This window comes from Carcharodon carcharias, chromosome 7 (assembly GCF_017639515.1).
Source record: "Carcharodon carcharias isolate sCarCar2 chromosome 7, sCarCar2.pri, whole genome shotgun sequence".
NCBI lineage: Eukaryota > Metazoa > Chordata > Chondrichthyes > Lamniformes > Lamnidae > Carcharodon > Carcharodon carcharias.
Window position 1 is genome coordinate 155141443 of NC_054473.1, and position 20610 is coordinate 155162052.

Sequence of the window (20610 nt, forward strand, 5' to 3'; positions counted from 1 at the left end):
AGGTTAGTGAATCTGTGGAATTGTTTACCGCAGAGGGCTGTAGAAGCTGGGTTAAGTATATTCAAGGCTGAGATAGACAGATTTTTAATCAGTAAGGGAATCGAGGGCTATGGGGAAAATGCAGGAAAGTGGAGTTGAGAATTATCAGATCAGCCCTGATCTCATTGAATGGCGGAGCAGATGCGATGGGCCAAATGGCCTACTTCTGCTCCTACATCTAATGGTCTAAAAAAGCGAATTTCACTCGCCCTATCTGCTGACTTTACCCTAGTTCACTCATTAGCAGTTCAAATGCCTTTTCACACCTTTTTCAACCTTGCAGTCTACCTGTCTCTGATTGAATTAAATCAGCCACACACACACGTCTACTTTACAATATCCCACAATATATGAAAAATATGATAGCTTTGTGACAAACATATCCTTTTGAATAGGTGCCTCTTGCCCCAGAACTGGTCCCAATGCTCCCAAAGTCTGAACTGTTTCCTTTGCACCATGCCTAAAGCCATACATTGATCCTCCCTATCTTGAAATTTCTACTCTTGCTGGCAAGTGGCACAGGGAGTAATCCAGAGACTGCTACCTTTAACCTCCGCTTCTTATCAACTTCTTCAGTTGCTGAAAGTCTGAACGTAAAGGTCTCAATATATTGTTTTCTCTGTCATTGGTCCAAATTGTACCACAGTCTGACTCATTCTCTTCAGCCTGCAGAATACTTTGCACCCTCTCCATGACGCCCCTTACCATGGTGTCACGGAGGGAACACACCATGTGGGACTCATGATGATGGTCACAGAAATGCCTGTCTTTCTCATTTATAATGGAATCTCGTATAATGACTGTGCTGTTCCCCCGACCCTGTGCAGTTGCACGATCATTGGTGCTGTGGTCTGGACTGAACTCTTGTACTCTCACCATTATCCAGTGCTGAGTACTGGTTTGGAAGTGGTACACACCTGAAAACTCTTGCACTTCCTGTTTCTTCCTACTCTTCCGAGTGGCCACCCAGCTACTCTCTTGATCTCATGCTGTCTGTGGAGTGACGACCTCCTGGAATGTACGACCCAGGATCTCTTGGGCTCCCTGGTGCTCTACAGTGACTGCAGCTGCCCCATAAGCTTGGAAACACTGAGCTTGAGCAGCTGGAGACTCTTCCTACACATGTGACACCTGCCTTCCATCCCCGCCCCCCTGACACAGGAATTGCAAGCAACAATTCTCAGCTGCACATCCCCAACCTTTAAAAAAAAATCTACTCCCTCTCTTATTATATAGTTAATACAATGTTTAAACAATTAATTTTAATAATTGCCTATAGACCTCAACTTTCCGTGCTTGCTGTCTCCTGCTTCCTCTCATGGATTGCTCTTTGTTTTTTTTAAATACTGGAACATCATCCCTCCCCCCACACACAAGATTCCCTTGCTAACCAAATTCCCTTGGTTTAGTCCTCTGTAGAAGCAGATATAATCTTTAAAAGAAGGAAACAATTGCATTTATGTAGAGCCTTTGATGTCCCAACCCACTTTATAGCCAGTGAGCTACTTTTTCCAAGTGCAGTCAGCTTTTTAATATAGGAAATGCTTTGTGGACACGAGTTCAAATCCCACCATGACTGTTGGTGGAATTTAAATTCAATTAATTAAACCTGGAATTAAAAGCTAGTCTCAGTAATAGTGACCATGAAATCATTGTTGATTGTCGCAAAAAAAAAACCCATCTGGTTTACTAATGTCCTTTAGGAAAGAAAATCTGTTGTCCTTATCTGTTCTGGGCTACATGTGATTCCAGACCCAGAGCAATGTGGTTGAATCTTAAATGCCCTCTGAAATGGCCCAGCAAGCCACTCAATTGTATCAAACTGCTATGAAGTCTAAAAGGAATGAAACCAGATGACTGCCTGGCATCAGCTTATGCACTGGAAAGAACAAAAGCACAAACAGCCCTGCAAAGTCCTCCTTACTAACACCTGGGGGCTTGTGCCAAAATTGGGTGAGCTGTCCCACAGACTAGTCAAGCAACAGCATGACATAGTCACACTCATGGAGCTTATACCTTACAATGTCCCAGACACCACCAAGTCTTCAAGATCAATCCTGGACCCCATGAAGTCTCATGACATCAGGTTAAACATGGGCAAGGAAACCTCCTGTTGGCTACAACCAACCACCTTCCCTCTGCTGATGAATTAGTACTCCTCCATGTTGATTACCACTTGGAAGAAGTATTGAGGGTGCCAAGGGCACAGAATGTACTCTGGGTCGGGGATTTCAATGCCCATCACCAAGAGTGGCTCAGTAGCACCACTACTGACCATGCTTTGAGTCCTAAAGGACATAGCTGCTAGACTGATTTTGCGGCAGGTGGTGAGGGAACCAACAAGAGAGAAGAAACCTACTTGACCTTGTTCTTACCAATCTACCTGTCGCAAATGCATCTGTCTATGACAGCATTGGTAGGAGTGACCACTGTACAGTGCTTGTGGAGATGAAGTCCTATTTTCACATTGAGGATACCCTCCATGTTGTGTGGCATGATCACTGTGATAAATGGGATTGATTTCGAATAGATCTCGTATCTCAAAACTGGGCATCCTTGAGACGCTGTGGATCATTAGCTCCAGCAGAATTGTGTACAATCACAATCTATAACCTCATGGCCTGGCATATCCCCCACTCTACCATTACCGTCAAGCTGGTGAGCCGACTCTGGTTCAATGAAGAGTGCAGGAGAGCATGGCAGGGGCATCACCTGGGATATCTAAAAATGAGTTGTCAACCTGGTGAAGCTACAATGCAGCACTGCTTGCATGCCAAACAACAGATGCAGCATGTGATAAACAGAACTACACGATCCCACAACCAATGGATCAGATGTAAGCATTGCAATCCTGTGGCATCCAGTAGTGAAAGGTGGTGGACAACTAAACTACTAACTGGAGGAGGAGGCTCCATAAATATCCCCAGCCCCTGTAGATCAGTGCAAATGACAAGGCTGAAGCATGTGCAACCATCTTCAGCCAGAAGTGCTGATCCATCTCGGCCTCCCCCTGAGGTTCCCAGCATCAGAGATGCCAGTCTTTAGCCAATTGGATTTACTCCACGTGATATTAAGAAATGATTGAAGGCACTGGATATTGCAGAGGCTTTGGACCCTGACAGCATTCTGGCAATAGTACTCCAGAACTAGCCATCCCTTTAGCCGAGCTGTACCACTACAGCTACAATATTGCATCTACATGGCAATGTGGAAAATTGTCCAGGTATGTCCTGTCCACAAAAAGCAAGACAAATCCAATCCAGCCCATTATTGCCCCATCAGTCTATTCTTGATCATCGGCAAAGTGAGGGAAGGGGTCGTCGATAGTGCCATCAAGCAGCATTTACTTGGCAATAACCTGCTCACTGACACTCAGTTTGGGTTCTGTCAGGGCCTCTCAGCTCTTGATTTTATTGCAGTCTTAGTCCAAACATGGACAAAAGAGCTGAACTAAAGATCTAAGGTGAGAGTAACTGCCATTAATATTTAGGCAGTATTTGACCAAGTGTGACATCAAGGAGCCCTAGCAAAACTAAAGTCAATGGGAAATAAGGGAGAAAAATCCCCACGGGTTTAATTCATACTAGCACAAAGGAAGATGGTTGTGGTTGTTGGAGGTCAATCATCTCAGTCTCAGGACACCACTGTAGGAATTCCTCAGGGCAGTGTCTGAGGCCAAACCATCTTCAGCTGCTTCACCAATGACCTTCCCTCCATCATGTCAGAAGTGGGGATGTTTGCTGATGATTGCACAATGTTCAGCACCATTTGTGACTCTTCAGCTACTTAAGCAGTCTGTGCCCATATGCAGCAAGACCTGAATAACATTCAGGCCTGTGCTGATAAGTTGCAAGTAATATGCGTGCCGCAGAAGTGCCAGGGAGTGACAATCTCCAACAAGAGAGAATCCAACCATCTTCCCTTGATATTCAATGATATTACCATTGCTGAATCCCCCACTATCAACAGCCTGGGCATTACCATTTACCAGAAACCAAACTGGACCAGCCAAAAAATACTGTGACTGCAAGAGCAGGTCAGAGGCTGGGAATTCTGCAGCAAGCAAATCACCTCCTGTCTTCCCAATGCCTGTCCACCATCTACAAGCTGCAAATCAGGAGTATAATGGAATGTTCTCCACTAGCCTGGATGAGTGCATCTCCAACAACACTCAAGAAGCTCAACACCGCCCAGGATAAAGCTGCCTGCATGTTTGACACCCCATCTGCCACCTTCAATATTCACTCCCTCGACCGCAGATGCACAGAGGCAGCAGTGTGTAACATCTACCAGATGCCTTGCAGCACCTCACAAAAGCTTCTTCAACAGCACCATCCAAATCCGCAACCTGTACCACCGAGAAGGACAAGAGCAGCAGTTGAATGGGAACACCACCACCACCACACCATAGACCATCCTGACTTGGAAATATATTGCTGTTGCTTTACTGTTGCTGGGTCAAAATCCTGCAAATCCCTTCCAAACGGCACTGTGGGTGTACCTACACCACATGCACTGAAGCGGTTCAAGAAGACTGCTCACCACCACCTTCTCAAGGGCAATTAGCGATGGGGAATAAATGCTGGCCCAGCCAATGATGCCCTCATCCCATGAAAAGAATTCAAAAAATCAACTTGCACACAGCAAACTCCCACAAACATAGATGAAACCTCTTTTTGTTTGAAGAATATTTAAATATGCACTTGAAATGCCATAACCTAAAGTGCTACAAGATCAAGAGCTGGAAAGTGGGATTAGGTTGGATAGCTCTTTCTTAGTCAGCAAAGACATTATGAATATAAAAACAAAAAAACTGCGGATGCTGGAAATCCAAAACAAAAACAGAATTACCTGGAAAAACTCAGCAGGTCTGGCAGCATCGGCGGAGAAGAAAAGAGTTGACGTTTCGAGTCCTCATGACCCTTCGACAGAACTTGAGTTCGAGTCCAGGAAAGAGCTGAAATATAAGCTGGTTTAAGGTGTGTGTGTGGGGGCGGAGAGACAGAGAGGTGGAGGGGGGGGGGTGGTGTGGTTGTAGGGACAAACAAGCAGTGATAGAAGCAGATCATCAAAAGATGTCAACGACAATAGTACAATAGAACACATAGGTCATAAAGACATTATGAATCTCAGCAACACCTTTTGTGTGATAAATCTTTCATCTTTCCATGTCACTGAATTAGCCTTGTCACGTTGGTGCTCTGTTTCTGGACTCTATGTCCACCTCCTCCCTTAACCCTCCTGCTCAATTAAGTGGAGCCAGTTGATATCTAGCTGCTTCAACGATTGTTTGAACTGGAAACTGTACAAATTGAAGCCAACTGGATTGACTCAAGTCAAAAAAAAAGTCTGACTTGAGCAGCATAAAAAAATTGCCCCTGGCTGTGGGAGAACAAAAACAATATATGACCTTAATTTACAAGGTGTAAATTGTGATGATTACTATATCACTGAATTTTATCTCAAATGCAAATTTTCTGCCATAACAGGAAATATTTTTGCATTTCGTGTGTTCGTATATAGAAACCTCTAGAACATTTACAGCATGTTTTTCCTCTCAATGATCCAGAACAATTTATATCACGCTGGCCTGTTACGGATAATCAATGTCCCATTGCAGTTTCCTGTGGATAAACATTATAAACATCCTGATAGAATTGGTCACCCTGAAGAATTTCAGAACTGAAGCCCTAGCCGTTCCTATGCTTGATGGCCAAGTTTCCCGACCTCTTGCTACTTGATGGTGGCCCTTCTCTACTTCCTTCCGCTCCATGGCTAGGCTTCCTGAGCTTCTCCAACTCGGCGGCAGTCCTTCCCATCCTCCTGCCATTCAGTGCACTAGCTTCCCAGCCTCTTCCCAATCGACGGTGGCCCTTCTCACCTCCTCCTGTTCGATGGTGGACCTTCCTGACCTCCTTGCCTGATGGCCAAGCTACCTGACCTTCTCCCGCTCAATGCCCCTGTCCTGAATGCGCACTCCCATGGACTCAGGAGTGGGGCATCAAGTGGGCGAATGTCAGAATGGTCCACAGTTAAGTGAGAGGAGGTCAGGAAGCTCGGCTGTCTGTGGGTGAATGTTAGCCATGGTTACACTGAAAGGGCTTACCAGCAGCATGTGATTGCAATCTGCAGACGAATACTAGAATGCAAGGATTTATTTACTGGTAATAACCAATATCCCTTGGCTTAATTGCCAATCAGATTAAGTAGCAGGCAGTTCTATGTAACTTTTAATTTGAATTGTTTGCAAGCAAGGCTTTTAGATCTTGTGATTTGTTTCAGTTAGTGATACTTTTTTTCTTCCTTCTCCATGTCTTTTCTGCCTACTGGCTGTACAGGGACACCTGCATATCGCTCAGGTACCACAGGGAGAACAAGTACAAATCACTCAGGATAGCGAGGTAAGGTTGCAGGAATGCTTAATTTTGATTTTCTGATCACCCTTCATGAACACCAGTGAATCCATGAGTAAATTGATGCCACTGATAAATATACTAAACTTGTTTCATGAATTTTGTTTATAATGACGTCTCTTAGTATTACCCACTGATAACTCCTGGTGAGTAGATAATCTAAGAAATATTTAAGCCTGGGTCAGAAATGCATTGATGCTGGGGAATGGCCTTTGCTGTTCTTTGAACCAGGTGGCTCTTAATATCAGTTTTAGTGTATATTGGTTCACAATTAGGTGGGTTTTTTTCTTTTAATTATTGCAATGCATCACCAACAGTCATTTATTGCATTTCAGATTGCCACATTGTTATAAATCTCTGTAATACAACTGTATTCCTCCCTGGCCAGGCATAATGACAATGTTGTGTTTTATTGTTCTTGTACCATTTGAATCACATAATAGGAATTCCACAAAATTGTCATATATTCATTTTGCTCATTATTATTATCATGTTCTTTAGCAGAAAAAAAATCAAAGTACTAATATTCAGCTCCAAGACATTTCTCCGAGTGCATTGCAGGCAGTACAGTTGAAATACATAGATGACAAACACCAACAATCGATCTCAGAAATGTTGAGTGTGATGGAAGTTCTCCATCTGACCATATATCTGTGAACAATTGTTATTCATCTCTTTTCCCCAGAACTATTTTATTAGTTATTTGCCAAACTTGATAATTGTATTTCATCCCATCAAGCTCTGGATTTTATTCGTATTGAAGTATGCTGGGGAAATAATCAGTGATATAACTTGCCTTTAGCTCAGTCCTGTATCTTGCATTTCCAAGGTGTAACATTTTATTGATTATATGATTTGTGCTGTGCTTTGACATTTTCTGGGTGTGAGATTTCCAAATATGTTTTTTCATGCAAACCTTAAAAAAACTGAGCTTATTATCACTAACATCTATGTTGTGACTTTTTCAGGTGGCAAATGTATTGTTTCACTTCATTGGATCTGAATTCAGATTTCATTTGCCATTCAAAATAATAAGCATATTGCACAAACATGATGATCCAATGCTTTCAAAGTACTTCAAATAAGATTAAAGAGAAGTATCTTATACTACTGTTTCTGTTGAATTGCATGACTGTATTGTCAGTAATTATGTATTTTCTATCACCCAATATTCCTACACAATTTTCGCTTCTCTAGAAATGACAATAATGCCATTTTCTCACTGTTGCCTAAACCTTTTGAGATTGATGATTGCCAAACTGACCCCGGCCCAATGGATACTTCTCCATTTACATCAAAATAATTTTCCATGAGTGCCAATCATTAAGGTCACTGTGCCATCAATTATTTTTCCTGATATTTTCCACAATGCTTCATTTTACTATACTTCCTCCCACTCCAAGCAGTAACATGTCATGCTGACACAATTTATCACTAAAAGACAGTGATCAATGAAGTGATTTTTTTTGTTTTGCATTCTAAGTTGGTCCATAGCCACTGTGTTAACTTTGTTTATTTTATTGCCCAAGTTTCTATGTTGTGCTGGTTGTAAATTATTTTTGCAAACTTTCTAACTTGACAGGAGTTAGGGAACTCATTCTTTGAATTCCTCACCATCAGTCACAGGCACTGATTTGCCTTCCATATTTTTAATTCTGATTCTGTGACTGTGACCCACATGAACAATTTTATATCTCTAATGGAGTTAATGGCCCTCTTTCTAGCCTTACTGGTTCCACCAAGAAACCCCTTTGTTTACAAAGGTGCTTTTAGCTTTTTTGGTCTGGGGACTACTTGAACAATCCAAATCCCTTATTGGAATAACTGTAGACCTCCTGTCTCTACCAAGAGCTCAGAGATGGGTCATCTATTGGTTTGTCACTTAGTAAATATACACAGGTTACCCTTTGAACTGTAATTATCCCAGGTCTGCTTCCCAGTTTCTCAACCAAATGTTTCCATTTATCTACATTGAAGATTCAATTCCTAAACTAAAAGTTATTTCCTAAAACATATGAATTATGAAATCTGATGTTTGCAACAAGATTTTATGATGACATATTGACTTAATTTTTGTTTAACAGCATTTTGAATGATCAGTTAAATTTCTTTTTTTGATGTTGACTGGTTTCCTGTAAGGGAAACCACCTTGTAGAAGACATATGTGATTCTTTTTGATCCTATTTTGCAACCTATTTCTCTATGTTTTGTATACAGTCAGCTTTTTTCAAGTTAATTCTTTGTGTTACAAACATAATCATGCCATCTGTGTCAGGAACTATGAAGTTGAAACATGTCAACCTTTGTTATAGCCCCCAGTTTTGCAACATAATCTGGATGCAAAGCAAAGCAGAAGCAAATCAGAATGAAAATATGACTATTTCTGATTTTTATTAAAAGTGTGTTACTTGATCCAGACATTTTCTCTTTCAAATAAGTTCTGGTGGCTGTCCATACAGCTACTGAGTCTATATGTGCTGTCAGCTGAGAGGTTGGAGCCCAGTATTGTCCTTGGTTTGATTTGAAAGTTATGTACGATTGAAAAGGTCCATAAGGATTTTTGGTTTTTGACCAAAATGTGACAATGCTTTTCTCTTTAAAAATCCAAACGTTTCATGTGTATATTTTTAAGAATTAATGAAAGTGAAAAATTCTGATTAAATTTGCATAATTGACTTTTTGTGATGGCTTTTGGTTTAATCTTCAATAGAGACCAATGACATTATCTCTAATTTACATTATGAGAAACAATTCCATTAAATATTGGTTTTCTGTAAAAATAAATTTCTGCTCAATTTAAATTTGAAGCAATAAAATTGATATTCTCAATTAGTTCAAGGATATCTACAATTTTGCTTAGTGTACGTAAAATACTAGAAACAAGTAAGTCATTTGTACCTAAGTATAAATGAATCAAAGGACAGGAAAAGGCCAACTCAAAGTGTCCATCAAGCCTATCCTATATTATCATGATGCAACTTATGCACACCATGACTCCCAGCTTTTTCTCGCTCACAGCTACATAGTCCACAATATTAACTTGGAGGCACATTGGAAGCAGGGGGGAATTGGGGGTGGTGATGTTGGAGAGGGGTTTTAAATTGAATGGAAGATAAGTTCAGCACTTTTGTATGTGTCATTTTAACACAGTCAGCTATTTATCATTATACTTCCGGGGTTTGGTGTTGATTGCATGGCAGCAGGCTGAATGAAGACCTACATATTGCAATCTCAACTCCAGTGTTTAACAGGCAAATCCAAAGAGCAAGTAGGAGTTTCATGATAGATTAGAGTAGTCAAGGATTGTGCATTCAGTTAATGATGTATTTGTATCGCTGTATCGACTGCTGGGGACAGTGTGGAGCTGTTGCTCTTCCCCAGTAGAGGCAGAAACCTATTGCTGCCACAAAGGAGGCCTGACTGGAGGTGGTCCAGCCAGTTAGTGCAGGGGTATTGCATCATGTCCTGGATTTAACGCAGCAAGCACTTTAATGACCTAACCAGGCCAGGAAAGGCAAGTATAGCTGCACATTCACCCCCTCGCTACTTTGTCAAGCCTACATCGCTCCTCACATCCACCTGCCTTGCCAGTACACAGACCCTACTCTTTTTTTGTGGACTTCCTCACATCTGCATCTATCCACCAACAATTCCACTCACCATCATCCTTATAATAAAATTTTATGCCTCTCACTGAATGCACCCTCATCAAATGCACTACATCTATTATGAACATATGCCATTACAATCACTCAGAGATCTGCTCTTTTTTTTCCATGTTCTCAGGATGGTATATTAATTGTATTATCAAGGTTAAGGATACACAAGTGAAGGGCATTGGTTGACTAAGTACCCAGAGTAAATATAAAGAAAGACTGCAGGGCTGGAGTGCATCGTCAGCCCCAATAACACAATTTTAATTTGGTTTGTTAAGTTTCCTTTAGACCTTTTGATTTTTTTTGTTGCAGTACCCAGCCAGGGGCTGTCAAGCACCGTGCCCCCCCCCCCCCACCTTTCATTTGTGTGATTTATTGACCACTTCTTTTATTCAAAAGAGAATATAAAGAAAGACTCCTGGGCTGGAGTGCATCATCAGCCCCGGGTACACCATTTTGATTTGATTTAGTTAAGTTTCCTTTGAAAGTTTTATTTCTGTTACAGTGCCCCACCAGGGGCTGTCTTGAACAGTCTCAATAATTGAACTTCCACAGCCCTCTAGGATAAAGAATTCCAAAGATTCACCACCCTCTGAGTGAAGAAATTCCTCCTCATCTTAGTCTTAAATGGTCTACCCCTTATCCTCAGATTAATCCCCCTGGTTTTAGACTCACCAGCCAGGGGAAACATCTTATCGACATCTATCCTGTCACACTTATAAGAATTTTTAAAGTTTCAATGAGGTCACCCCTCATTCACCAAAATGCTAGAGAATACAGACCCAATCTCCTCAATCTCTCCTCATAAAACAATCCTGACATTTTAGCGAACAATCTGATGAACCTCCACTGCACTCCCTCTGTGTCAAGTCTATCCCTCCTTAGATATGGGGACCAAAATGGTACACAATACTGCAGTGAGGTCTCACCAAAGCTCTATACAACTGCAGCAAGACATCTTTACCTCTGTACTCAAAAGCCCCTGCAATGAAGGCCAACATACCACTTGCCTTTCTAATTGCTTGCTGCAACTGCATGCTAATTTTAGTGACTCATGAACATAGACACCCAGGTCCCTTTGGACATCCGTACTTCCCAGCCTCTCACCATTTAAGAAATATTGTGCCTTTCTGTTTTTTCTACCAAAGTGAATAACTTGACACTCATTCATATTATATTCTATCTGCCATGTTCTAGCCCATTCACTTAGCCTGATGGAGTTCTCTTGAAGCCTCCATGCATCCTTCTCACAGCTTACATTCCCACCCAGTTTGGTATCATCAGCAACTTTGGAAATATTACAATTGGTTCCCACATCCAAATCATTCATATAGATGGTTAACAGCTGTGAACGTAACATAGATCCTTGTAGTGCTCCACGAGTAACAGCCTGGTGAATGAGGGGTGACCTCATTGAAACTTAAAAAATTCTTATAAGCATGACAGGGTAGATGTCAATAAGATGTTTCCCCTGGCTGGTGAGTCTAAAACCAGGGGGATTAATCTGAGGATAAGGGGTAGACCATTTAAGACTAAGATGAGGAGGAATTTCTTCACTCAGAGGGTGGTGAATCTTTGGAATTCTTTATCCCAGAGAGCTGTGGAAGTTCAATTATTGAGACTGTTCAAGACAGCCCCTGGTGGGGCACTGTAACAGAAATAAAACTTTCAAAGGAAACTTAACTAAATCAAATCAAAATGGTGTACCCGGGGCTGACGATGCACTCCAGCCCAGGAGTCTTCCTTTATATTCTCTTTTGAATAAAAGAAGTGGTCAATAAATCACACAAATGAAAGGGGGGGCGGGTGCGGTGCTTGACAGCCCCTGGCTGGGTACTGCAACAAAAAAAAATCAAAAGGTCTAAAGGAAACTTAACAAACCAAATTAAAATTGTGTTATTGGGGCTGACGATGCACTCCAGCCCTGCAGTCTTTCTTTATATTTACTCTGGGTACTTAGTCAACCAATGCCCTTCACTTGTGTATCCTTAACCTTGATACCATTAAGCGATTCTCCTCGTTTTTTCAAAAAAGTAAAACTTCACAACATACAAATAGTTTTACAAAATTGAAGAAAAGAATAAGTATGAAAAGGTTTTCCATATTTTGTACATCATATCATAATACAAGACATCCCTTCCAATAGTCTTTTTGTGCAAGCATTTCTTTTTGTAAAACAATCCACACTTGGTGACTTCTGTTGATCCATTTGATCTTGGATATTTCTTTTCTGCCAGTCATCATTTTTATACTAACCAGGTCAATACTTAACCTTTTTTCAGTCATGTTCTTTGTTGAGTGTATATTATCCCACAGGGAATGGTTATCTACATAACATTCAATGGGCAAACTGTTCTCAGGTTGCCCCTTGTGTAGGATTTCCCTTATAATGTTTGATAAATAGAACCCCAAATCTATTGCTTCTACGAAAGCCAGTGTTTCTGTAACTAAGGTACTCTTAACCACTCTTCTTGTTTCCTTAGCTTTCCCAGCTAAGGGACAACATTTTTCATTTTCACCCACAGAGTATTATAAACTATGCTGTACTTGAATACCCATCCAGAAGTTTGGCATGGGAAGCATTGATGAAAAGGATTAATTTTATGTCCTTCAGGTCATCCAAGTTTGTAAACTGGAGTATCCATTTCTCTGTATTTAATGTTGAAAATGCTTATTTGCCCTTAAAACATCCTCAATTGTAGTGTGTTTCATCGTAGTACTTAGTTCCAATATATCAAAACTGTCATCAGGTCCTGTCTGATTACACAGCCAATTTAATTGGCTATCAAACTTCTTAACTACTCTGTTTCTTCTTTAGATATAAGATCATCTTGCACTGACAACTTAGCAAGATTTATTGGATATGTGTAACATTTTCTAGATATGATTGTTGATTCAACATTTCTCCTGACCTATTATTCTTAATGTCTCAGCCTATATATTTAAGGTCCCTGAAGCATGACTTCTAACCTTAAATTCCCCTTTAACTTTTTAATGACAAATTCACAGAACCTCCCCATAGAATATCATCAATACTCATCATAAAGATGCCTTAGAGTTTCTCCTTGTGATACCAGTAGAACATTGCTGGATCTGCTTTCAGTTGAGTACAGCCTACTTTCAGCAAGACAGACCTAACCAAAAAATACCATTCCCTAAATACATCATTCAATCCGTAGACACATATGTTTAATTTCCACAGCTTCCGTTCTGCATTGTTTTTCCCTTTAGACATTTCAACAACACTTGTGTGCTCTTCAGCTGCTTCATCAATGACCTTCCTTCCATCATAAGGTGAGAAGAGGGAATAAAAACAAAAAACTGCGGATGCTGGAAATCCCAAACAAAAACAGAATTACCTGGAAAAACTCAGCAGGTCTGGCAGCATCAGCGGAGAAGAAAAGAGTTGACGTTTCGAGTCCTCATGACCCTTCGACAGAACTAAGTAGAAATAGGAAAGGGGTGAAATATAAGCTGGTTTAAGGTGTGCGCACTGACCTCTACCTCGCAGAGGCTGAGCGTCAACTCGCAGACACTTCCTCCTACCTCTCCCTGGACCATGACCCCACCACTGAACATCAAGCCATTGTTTCCAGGACTGTCACTCACCTCATCTCCTCTGGGGATCTTCCTCCCACAGCTTCCAACCTGATAGTCGCCCAACCTCAGACGGCCCACTTCTACCTCCTACCCAAAATCCACAAATAGAACTGTCCCGGTAGACCGATCGTGTCAGCTTGCTCCTGCCCCACAGAACTCATTTCTCGTTATCTTAACTCCCTTCTCTCTCCCCTTGTCCAGTCCCTTCCCACCTACATCTGTGATTCCTCTGACACCTTACCTCACATCAACAATTTCCAATTCCCTAGCCCCAACCGCTTCCTCTTCACCATGGACGTCCGATCCCTCTACACCTCCATCCCCCACCAGGATGGTCTGAGGGCCCTTAGCTTCTTCTTCGAACAGAGGCACGAATAATCCCCATCCACCACTACTCTCCTCCGTCTGGCTGAACTTGTTCTCACAATTTCTCCTTCAACTCCTCTCACTTCCTCAAAATAAAAGGTGTGGCTACGGGTACCTGCATGGGCCCCAGCTATGCCTGTCTCTTTATGGGGTATGTGGAACATTCCTTGTTCCAGTCCTACTCCGGCCCCCTTCCACAACTCTTTCTCCGGTACATCGATGATTACTTCGGTGCTGCTTCATGCTCTCGTCGGGACTTGGAAAAATGTATTAATTTTGCTTCCAGTCTCCACCCCTCCATCATTTTCACGTGGTCCATCTCTGACACTTCCCTTCCCTTCCTTGACCTCTCTGTCTCAATCTCTGGTGATAGACTGTCCACCAATATCCATTACAAGCCTACCGACTCCCACAGCTACCTCAACTACAGCTCCTGACACCCCGCTTCCTGTAAAGACTCCATCCCATTCTCTCAGTTCCTTCGCCTCTGTCGCATCTGTTCCGATGATGCTACCTTAAAAAACTGTTCCTCTGACATGTCCTCCTTCTTCCTTAACCGAGGTTTTCCACCCACGGTCGTTGACAGGGCCCTCAACCGTGTCCGGCCCATCTCCTGCGCATCCGCCCTCACGCCTTCTCCTCCCTGCCAGAAACATGATAGGGTTCCCCTTGTCCTCACTTATCACCCCACCAGCCTCCGCATTCAAAGGATCATCCTCCACCATTTCCGCCAACTCCAGCATGATGCCACTACCAAACACATCTTCCCTTCACCCCCCTTATCGGCATTCCGTAGGGATCGTTCCCTCCGGGACACCCTGTTCCACTTCTCCATCACCCCCTACTCCTCAACCCCCACCTATGGCACCACCCCATGCCCACGCAAAAGATGTAACACCTGCCCCTTCACTTCCTCTCTCACCGTCCAAGGGCCCAAACACTCCTTTCAAGTGAAGCAACATTTCACTTGCATTTCCCCCAACTTAGTCTACTGCATTCGTTGCTCCCAATGGGGTCTCCTCTACATTGGAGAGACCAAACGTAAACTGGGTGACCGATTTGCAGAACACCTGCGGTCTGTCCGCAAGAATGACCCAAACCTCCCTGTCGCTTGCCTTTTCAACACTCCACCCTGCTCTCTTGCCCACATGTCTGTCCTTGGCTTGCTGCATTGTTCCAGTGAAGCCCAACGCAAACTGGAGGAACAACACCTCATCTTCCGACAAGGCACTTTACAGCCTTCCGGACTGAATATTGAATTCAACAACTTTAGGTCTTGACCTCCCTCCTCCATCCCCACCCCCTTTCTGTTTCTTCCCCCTTCCTTTTGTTTTTTTCCAATAAATTATATAGATTTTTCTTTTTCCCACCTATTTCCATTATTTTAAAATATTTTTAAATCTTTTATGCTCCCCCCACCCCCACTAGAGCCATACCTTGAGTGCCCTACCATCCATTCTTAATTAGCACATTCGTTTAGACATATATCACCAACTTCAACACCTCTGTGTCCTTTTGTTCTGTTGTCTGTGACATCTTTTGATGATCTGCTTCTATCACTGCTTGTTTGTCCCTACAACCACACCCCCCCCTTCCACTTCCTCCCCTCCCCACACACACACACACACACACACACACACACACCTTAAACCAGCTTATATTTCACCCCTTTCCTATTTCTACTTAGTTCTGTCGAAGGGTCATGAGGATTCGAAACGTCAACTCTTTTCTTCCCTGCCGATGCTGCCAGACCTGCTGAGTTTTTCCAGGTAATTCTTTTTTTGTTTTGAGAAGAGGGGAGGTTTGCTGATGATTGCACAACGTTCACCTTTCGTACCTCCTCAGATACTGAAGCAATCCATGTCCAAATGCACCAAGACCGGTGCAATGTCTAGGCTTGGGCTGACAAGTGGCAAGTAACATTTGCGCCACAGAAGAGAGAATCTAACCATCGCCCCATGATATTCAATGGCATTAACATCACTGATTCCCCCACTATCAACATCCTGGGGGTTACCATTGACCAGAAACTGAACTGAACTAACTATATAAATACTGTGGCTACAAGTGCAGGTCAGAAGCTAGGAATCCTGCAGCATGTAACTCACCCCTGACTCCCCAAAGCCTGTCCAGCATTTACAAGGCACAAGTCAGGAGTGTAATGGAATGCTTTTCACTTGCCTGGATGAGTGCAGCTCCCGCAACACTCAAGAAGCTTGACACCATCCAAGACAAAGCAACAAAGCAGCCTGCTTGATTGGCACCCCTTCCACAAACATTCACTCCCTCCACCATCGTGCACAGTAGCAGCAGCATGTACCATCTACAAGATGCACAGATTCCTGAGACAGCACCTTCTAAACCCATGACTACTACCATCTAGAAGGACAAGGGCAACAGACACATAGGAAAACCACCACCTGGAAGTTCCCCTCGAAGCAACTTACCATTTTGACTTGGAAATATATTGCCGTTCCTTCACTGTCGGCTGTGTCAAAATCCTGGAATTCCCTCCTGAACAGCACTGTGGGTGTACCTACACCACATGGATTGCAGCAGTTCAAGAAGGCAGCTCACCACCACCTTCTCAACGGCAATTAGGAATGGGCAATAAATGCCGGTCTAGCCAGCGATGTCCACATCCCACAAATGAATTAAAAAAATTTCTCTGAACTTTTTCTCCCTGCAAAATGTAGCTTTTATATTGATCAACCTACATTCCCACGAATATGTGGCCAACAGAGCTGAGAAAATTTTCATGTTTACTTTTCCCACTGTGGGCGAGTCCACTAACGAGAGCAGAGATATAAACAACATGGACAAAGCAAAGAGTTCAGTCGGCAAGTGGCAGCAAAGGGAGAGACCAGGAGTGGCAGGAAAAGTGGTAACTGAACAATGGGTTACTTTCAAAGAACAAATAGTTTGGGCACAGTCAAGGTATATACTCTCAAAGGGGAAAGGTAGATCAAACAAATCCAGAGTTCCCTGGATGACAAAAGTAATAGAGATTAAGATGAAGAAAAAGTGTGTTTATGACAGATGTCAGGTGGATAATGCAGTGAAGATAAAAACAGAAAATGCTGGAAAAACTCAGGAGGTCTGACAGCATCTGTGGAGAGAGAAACAGAATTAACATTTCGAGTCCCTATGACTCTTCAGAGTGTTGGAGAACCTGCTGATTAGAAGGTATGGAGGGGTACTGAACAAGCAAATAAGAAAAGTAAAGAGGAGTATGAAAAGAGACTGGTAGTTAACATAAAAGGGAATCCAAAGTCTGCTCTAGGAATATAAATAATAAACCAGTGGTAAATGGAGGAGTAGGACCGATTAGGAACCAAAGAGGATACTTACGCATGGAGGCAGAGGGGAGTAACTGAGGTATTAACTGAATACTTTGCATCTGTCTTTAGCAAGGGAGATGATGTTAACCAGGCCATGGTGAAAGAACAGGTTATTAATACAAGCAAAGGATTTAAAATAGATAACGAGGTATTAGATAGGCTGTCTATACTTAAAAGTTAATAAAGCACCAGGATCAGATGAGATGCATCCAAAGATACTGAGGAAAATAAGAGTGGAGATTGCAGAGGCATTTACCATAATTTTCCAGTCTTCCTTAGACTCAGGGGTGGTGCCAGAAGACTGGAGAATTACAACTGTTACACACCAAATCACAGAATTTTAGCAGCACCCCGAAGGAGGCCATATGAAACTTGAAGCATTGAAGAGGATAGCGTAAAGCTTCAAAAGGACATGTACAAGTTGGTGGAAGTGGTGGACAAGTGGCAGATGAATTTCAATGCAGAGAAATGTGAAGTGATTCATTCTGAAAGAAAGAACATGGAGAGACCATATAAAATAAATCATACAACTCTTAAGGGCCTGTAGGATTAGAGGGACTTCAGTGTATATGTGCATAGGTCATTGAAGGTAGCAGGACAGGTTGAGAGAGCAGTTAATAAAGTACACACTGTACAACACTTTATTGACAAGGACACAGAGTACAAGAACAAGGAGGTTATCTTAAACTTAAAGAAGACACTAGTTCAGCCTCAGCTGGATGACATGCTTTAGGAAAGATATGAAGTCATTGGAGAGAGTGCAGAAAAGATTAACAAGAATGGTTCCAGGGATCAGGAATTTCCGTTATGAAGAAAGATTGGAGAATTGGTCTGTTTATCCAGGAGAAGTGGAGGCAGAGAGGATATTTGATACAGGTATTGAAAATCATGAGGGCCTGTTCAGAGTCAATAGGGAGAAATTTCTTGCATTCATGAAAGGATCGAGAACGAGAGGGCACAGATTTAAACTAAAAGTGACATGAAGAATTATTTTTTCACACAGCAAGTGGTTAAGGACTAGAATGCACTGCCTGTGCATGTGGTGGAGGCAGGTTCATTCGAGGCATTCAAAAGGGAATTAGGCTGTTACCTAAAAAGAAAGAATATGCAGAGTTACAGGGAGAAGGCGGGGAAAGGCACTAGACAAATTGCTGATTTGGAGAGCCAGTGCAAATGTGATGGGCTGACTGGCCTCCTTATGTGCTGTAACAATTCTGTGATTGTGTCAGTTTGGATAGAAAATTGGTTTAAGGCCAGAAAACAGTGACTCATGTTAAATAGTTGTTTTTCAGACTGGAGAATGGTAGACAGTGGTGTTCCCCAATGGTTAGTACTAGGACTACCACATTTTATGATATCTATAAATGACTTAAATATTTGAATGCAGAGTAAAATTTCAAAACTTGCCAATGATACAAAACTTGGAGTCCTGGCAAGCAGTGAGTATTATCACAGTTGACTGAAGCGGTCATAAATAGGCAAGCAGATTGGGCAGGTGGAATTTAGTACAGGTAAGTGTAGATGATGCATTTTGGCAGAGGGGATAGTGAGAGGCAATAAAGTTAATGACACAGTTCTAAAGCGTGTGCAGGGACAGGGGGACTTGGGGCTTCGTGCGTATAGCTCTTTGAAGGTGGCAGGACATATTGAGAGAGTAGTTAGCAAAGCATATGGGTTCTTGGACTTCATAAATGGAGAGGTATTGAGTACAAAAGCAGGTAAGTTATGCAGAACCTTTATGAAGCCATGGTTCAGCCACAGCTAGAGTATTGCGCCCAGTTCTGGTCATCACACTTGCTAAAGGATGTGAAGGTCCTTGAAAGAGTGCAGAGAAATTTATCAGATTGGTTCCAGGATGAGCAGTTTTAACGACAACGTTAGGTTAGAGAAGCTGATGGAGCAAAGAAGATTGGCGGGAGGTTTGATAGAGGTGCACAATAATATGACAGATTTAGATAAGACAGACAAAGAAAACCTGCTCCCGTCAGCTGATGTTTCATGGGGACACAGATTTAAAGTTTTTGGAAGAGATGCAGCGGAAATGTGAGGAAGAACTTTTTTGCGCCTGGTGGTAATGTCCTGGAACATGCTGCCCTAGGGTGGTTGAAGTGGAGACAATTGATGATTTCAAAAGGAAATTGGATAGACACTTAAGGGAAGCTTGCTGGGCTACAGGGATAGAGTGGGGGAATGGGACTGACTGGATTGCTTGACGGAGAGTAGGCGTGGGCCCAGTGGCCTTCAGTGCCTGTCTGACTCTATGGGCGGAATCGTTCCAGATTTGCACTAAGTGTGGTAGCAGGCGGGAAAACGACACTTTAACTGCCGGCCACAATGGCCGGTTTTCAAGCCGTATCGTCTCAAATCCACCACATTAATTATGCATTCCCTGAATGCACGACGTTTCCATGGTGGGCGGGCTCCAATTCACCTGCCATGCGATCACCTCGCTGCTTCAGCACGCCAGGCACCACATTTAAAGTGCAGCCATGCTCAATGGTTCCAGCCCTGACCTGCAGCAAAGAAGACATGGCCCTAAAAGGCAAGAACACTGAAGTGCCTTTTGGACGCTGTGGAGGCCCACTGTGATGCCCTCTACCCCAGCTCTGGCTGCAGGAAGGGCAGCAACATTGCCACTCCGGCTTGGTAGGCAGTGGCAATGGGGATCAGTGCCAATGCTGCACATGTAGGGAGTCAATAGCATAGTGTAGCTAGACAAGTAATCCAGAGACCCAGGGTAATGCTTTGGGGACCCAGGTTCAAATCCCACCACGGCAGATGATGGCATATGAATTTAATAAAAATCTGGAATTAAAAGTCTAATGATGACCATGAAACCATTGTCGATTTTTGTAAAAACCCATCTGGTTCACTAATGTCCTTTAGGGAAGAAAATCTGTCATCCTCGACACCATCCTCACCAACCTGCCTGCCGCACGTGCATCTGTACGTGACAGTATCAGTAGGAGTGACCACCGCACAGTCCTTGTGGAGACGAAGTCCCTGCTTCACATTGAGGATACCCTCCACCGTGTTGTATGGCATTACCACCGTGCCAAGTGGGATAGATTTCGAACAGATGTATCAACTCAAGACTGGCTGTGGGCTTTCAGTAGCAGCAGAATTGTACTCAAACACAATCTGTAACCTCATGGCCTGGCAATCCCCTACTCTACCATTACAATCCAGCCTGGA

At 42.8% G+C, this 20610-nt stretch overlaps 1 protein-coding gene across 5 annotated transcripts in view; it reads left to right on the plus strand.

The window, feature by feature from the left end:
• The window catches only part of LOC121280341 (BTG3 associated nuclear protein), a 281633-nt gene that overhangs the window by 169927 nt on the left and 91096 nt on the right, over positions 1-20610 (plus strand). For 3 of the 5 annotated variants that reach the window (XM_041192229.1, XM_041192231.1, XM_041192232.1), the window contains one exon: positions 6369-6440. In XM_041192229.1, the coding sequence (XP_041048163.1) occupies positions 6369-6440 (72 nt within the window). Of the gene's footprint in view, positions 1-6351; positions 6441-20610 lie in introns of all 5 variants that reach the window. The other 2 variants (XR_005943600.1, XM_041192230.1) reach the window with 2 other exon arrangements.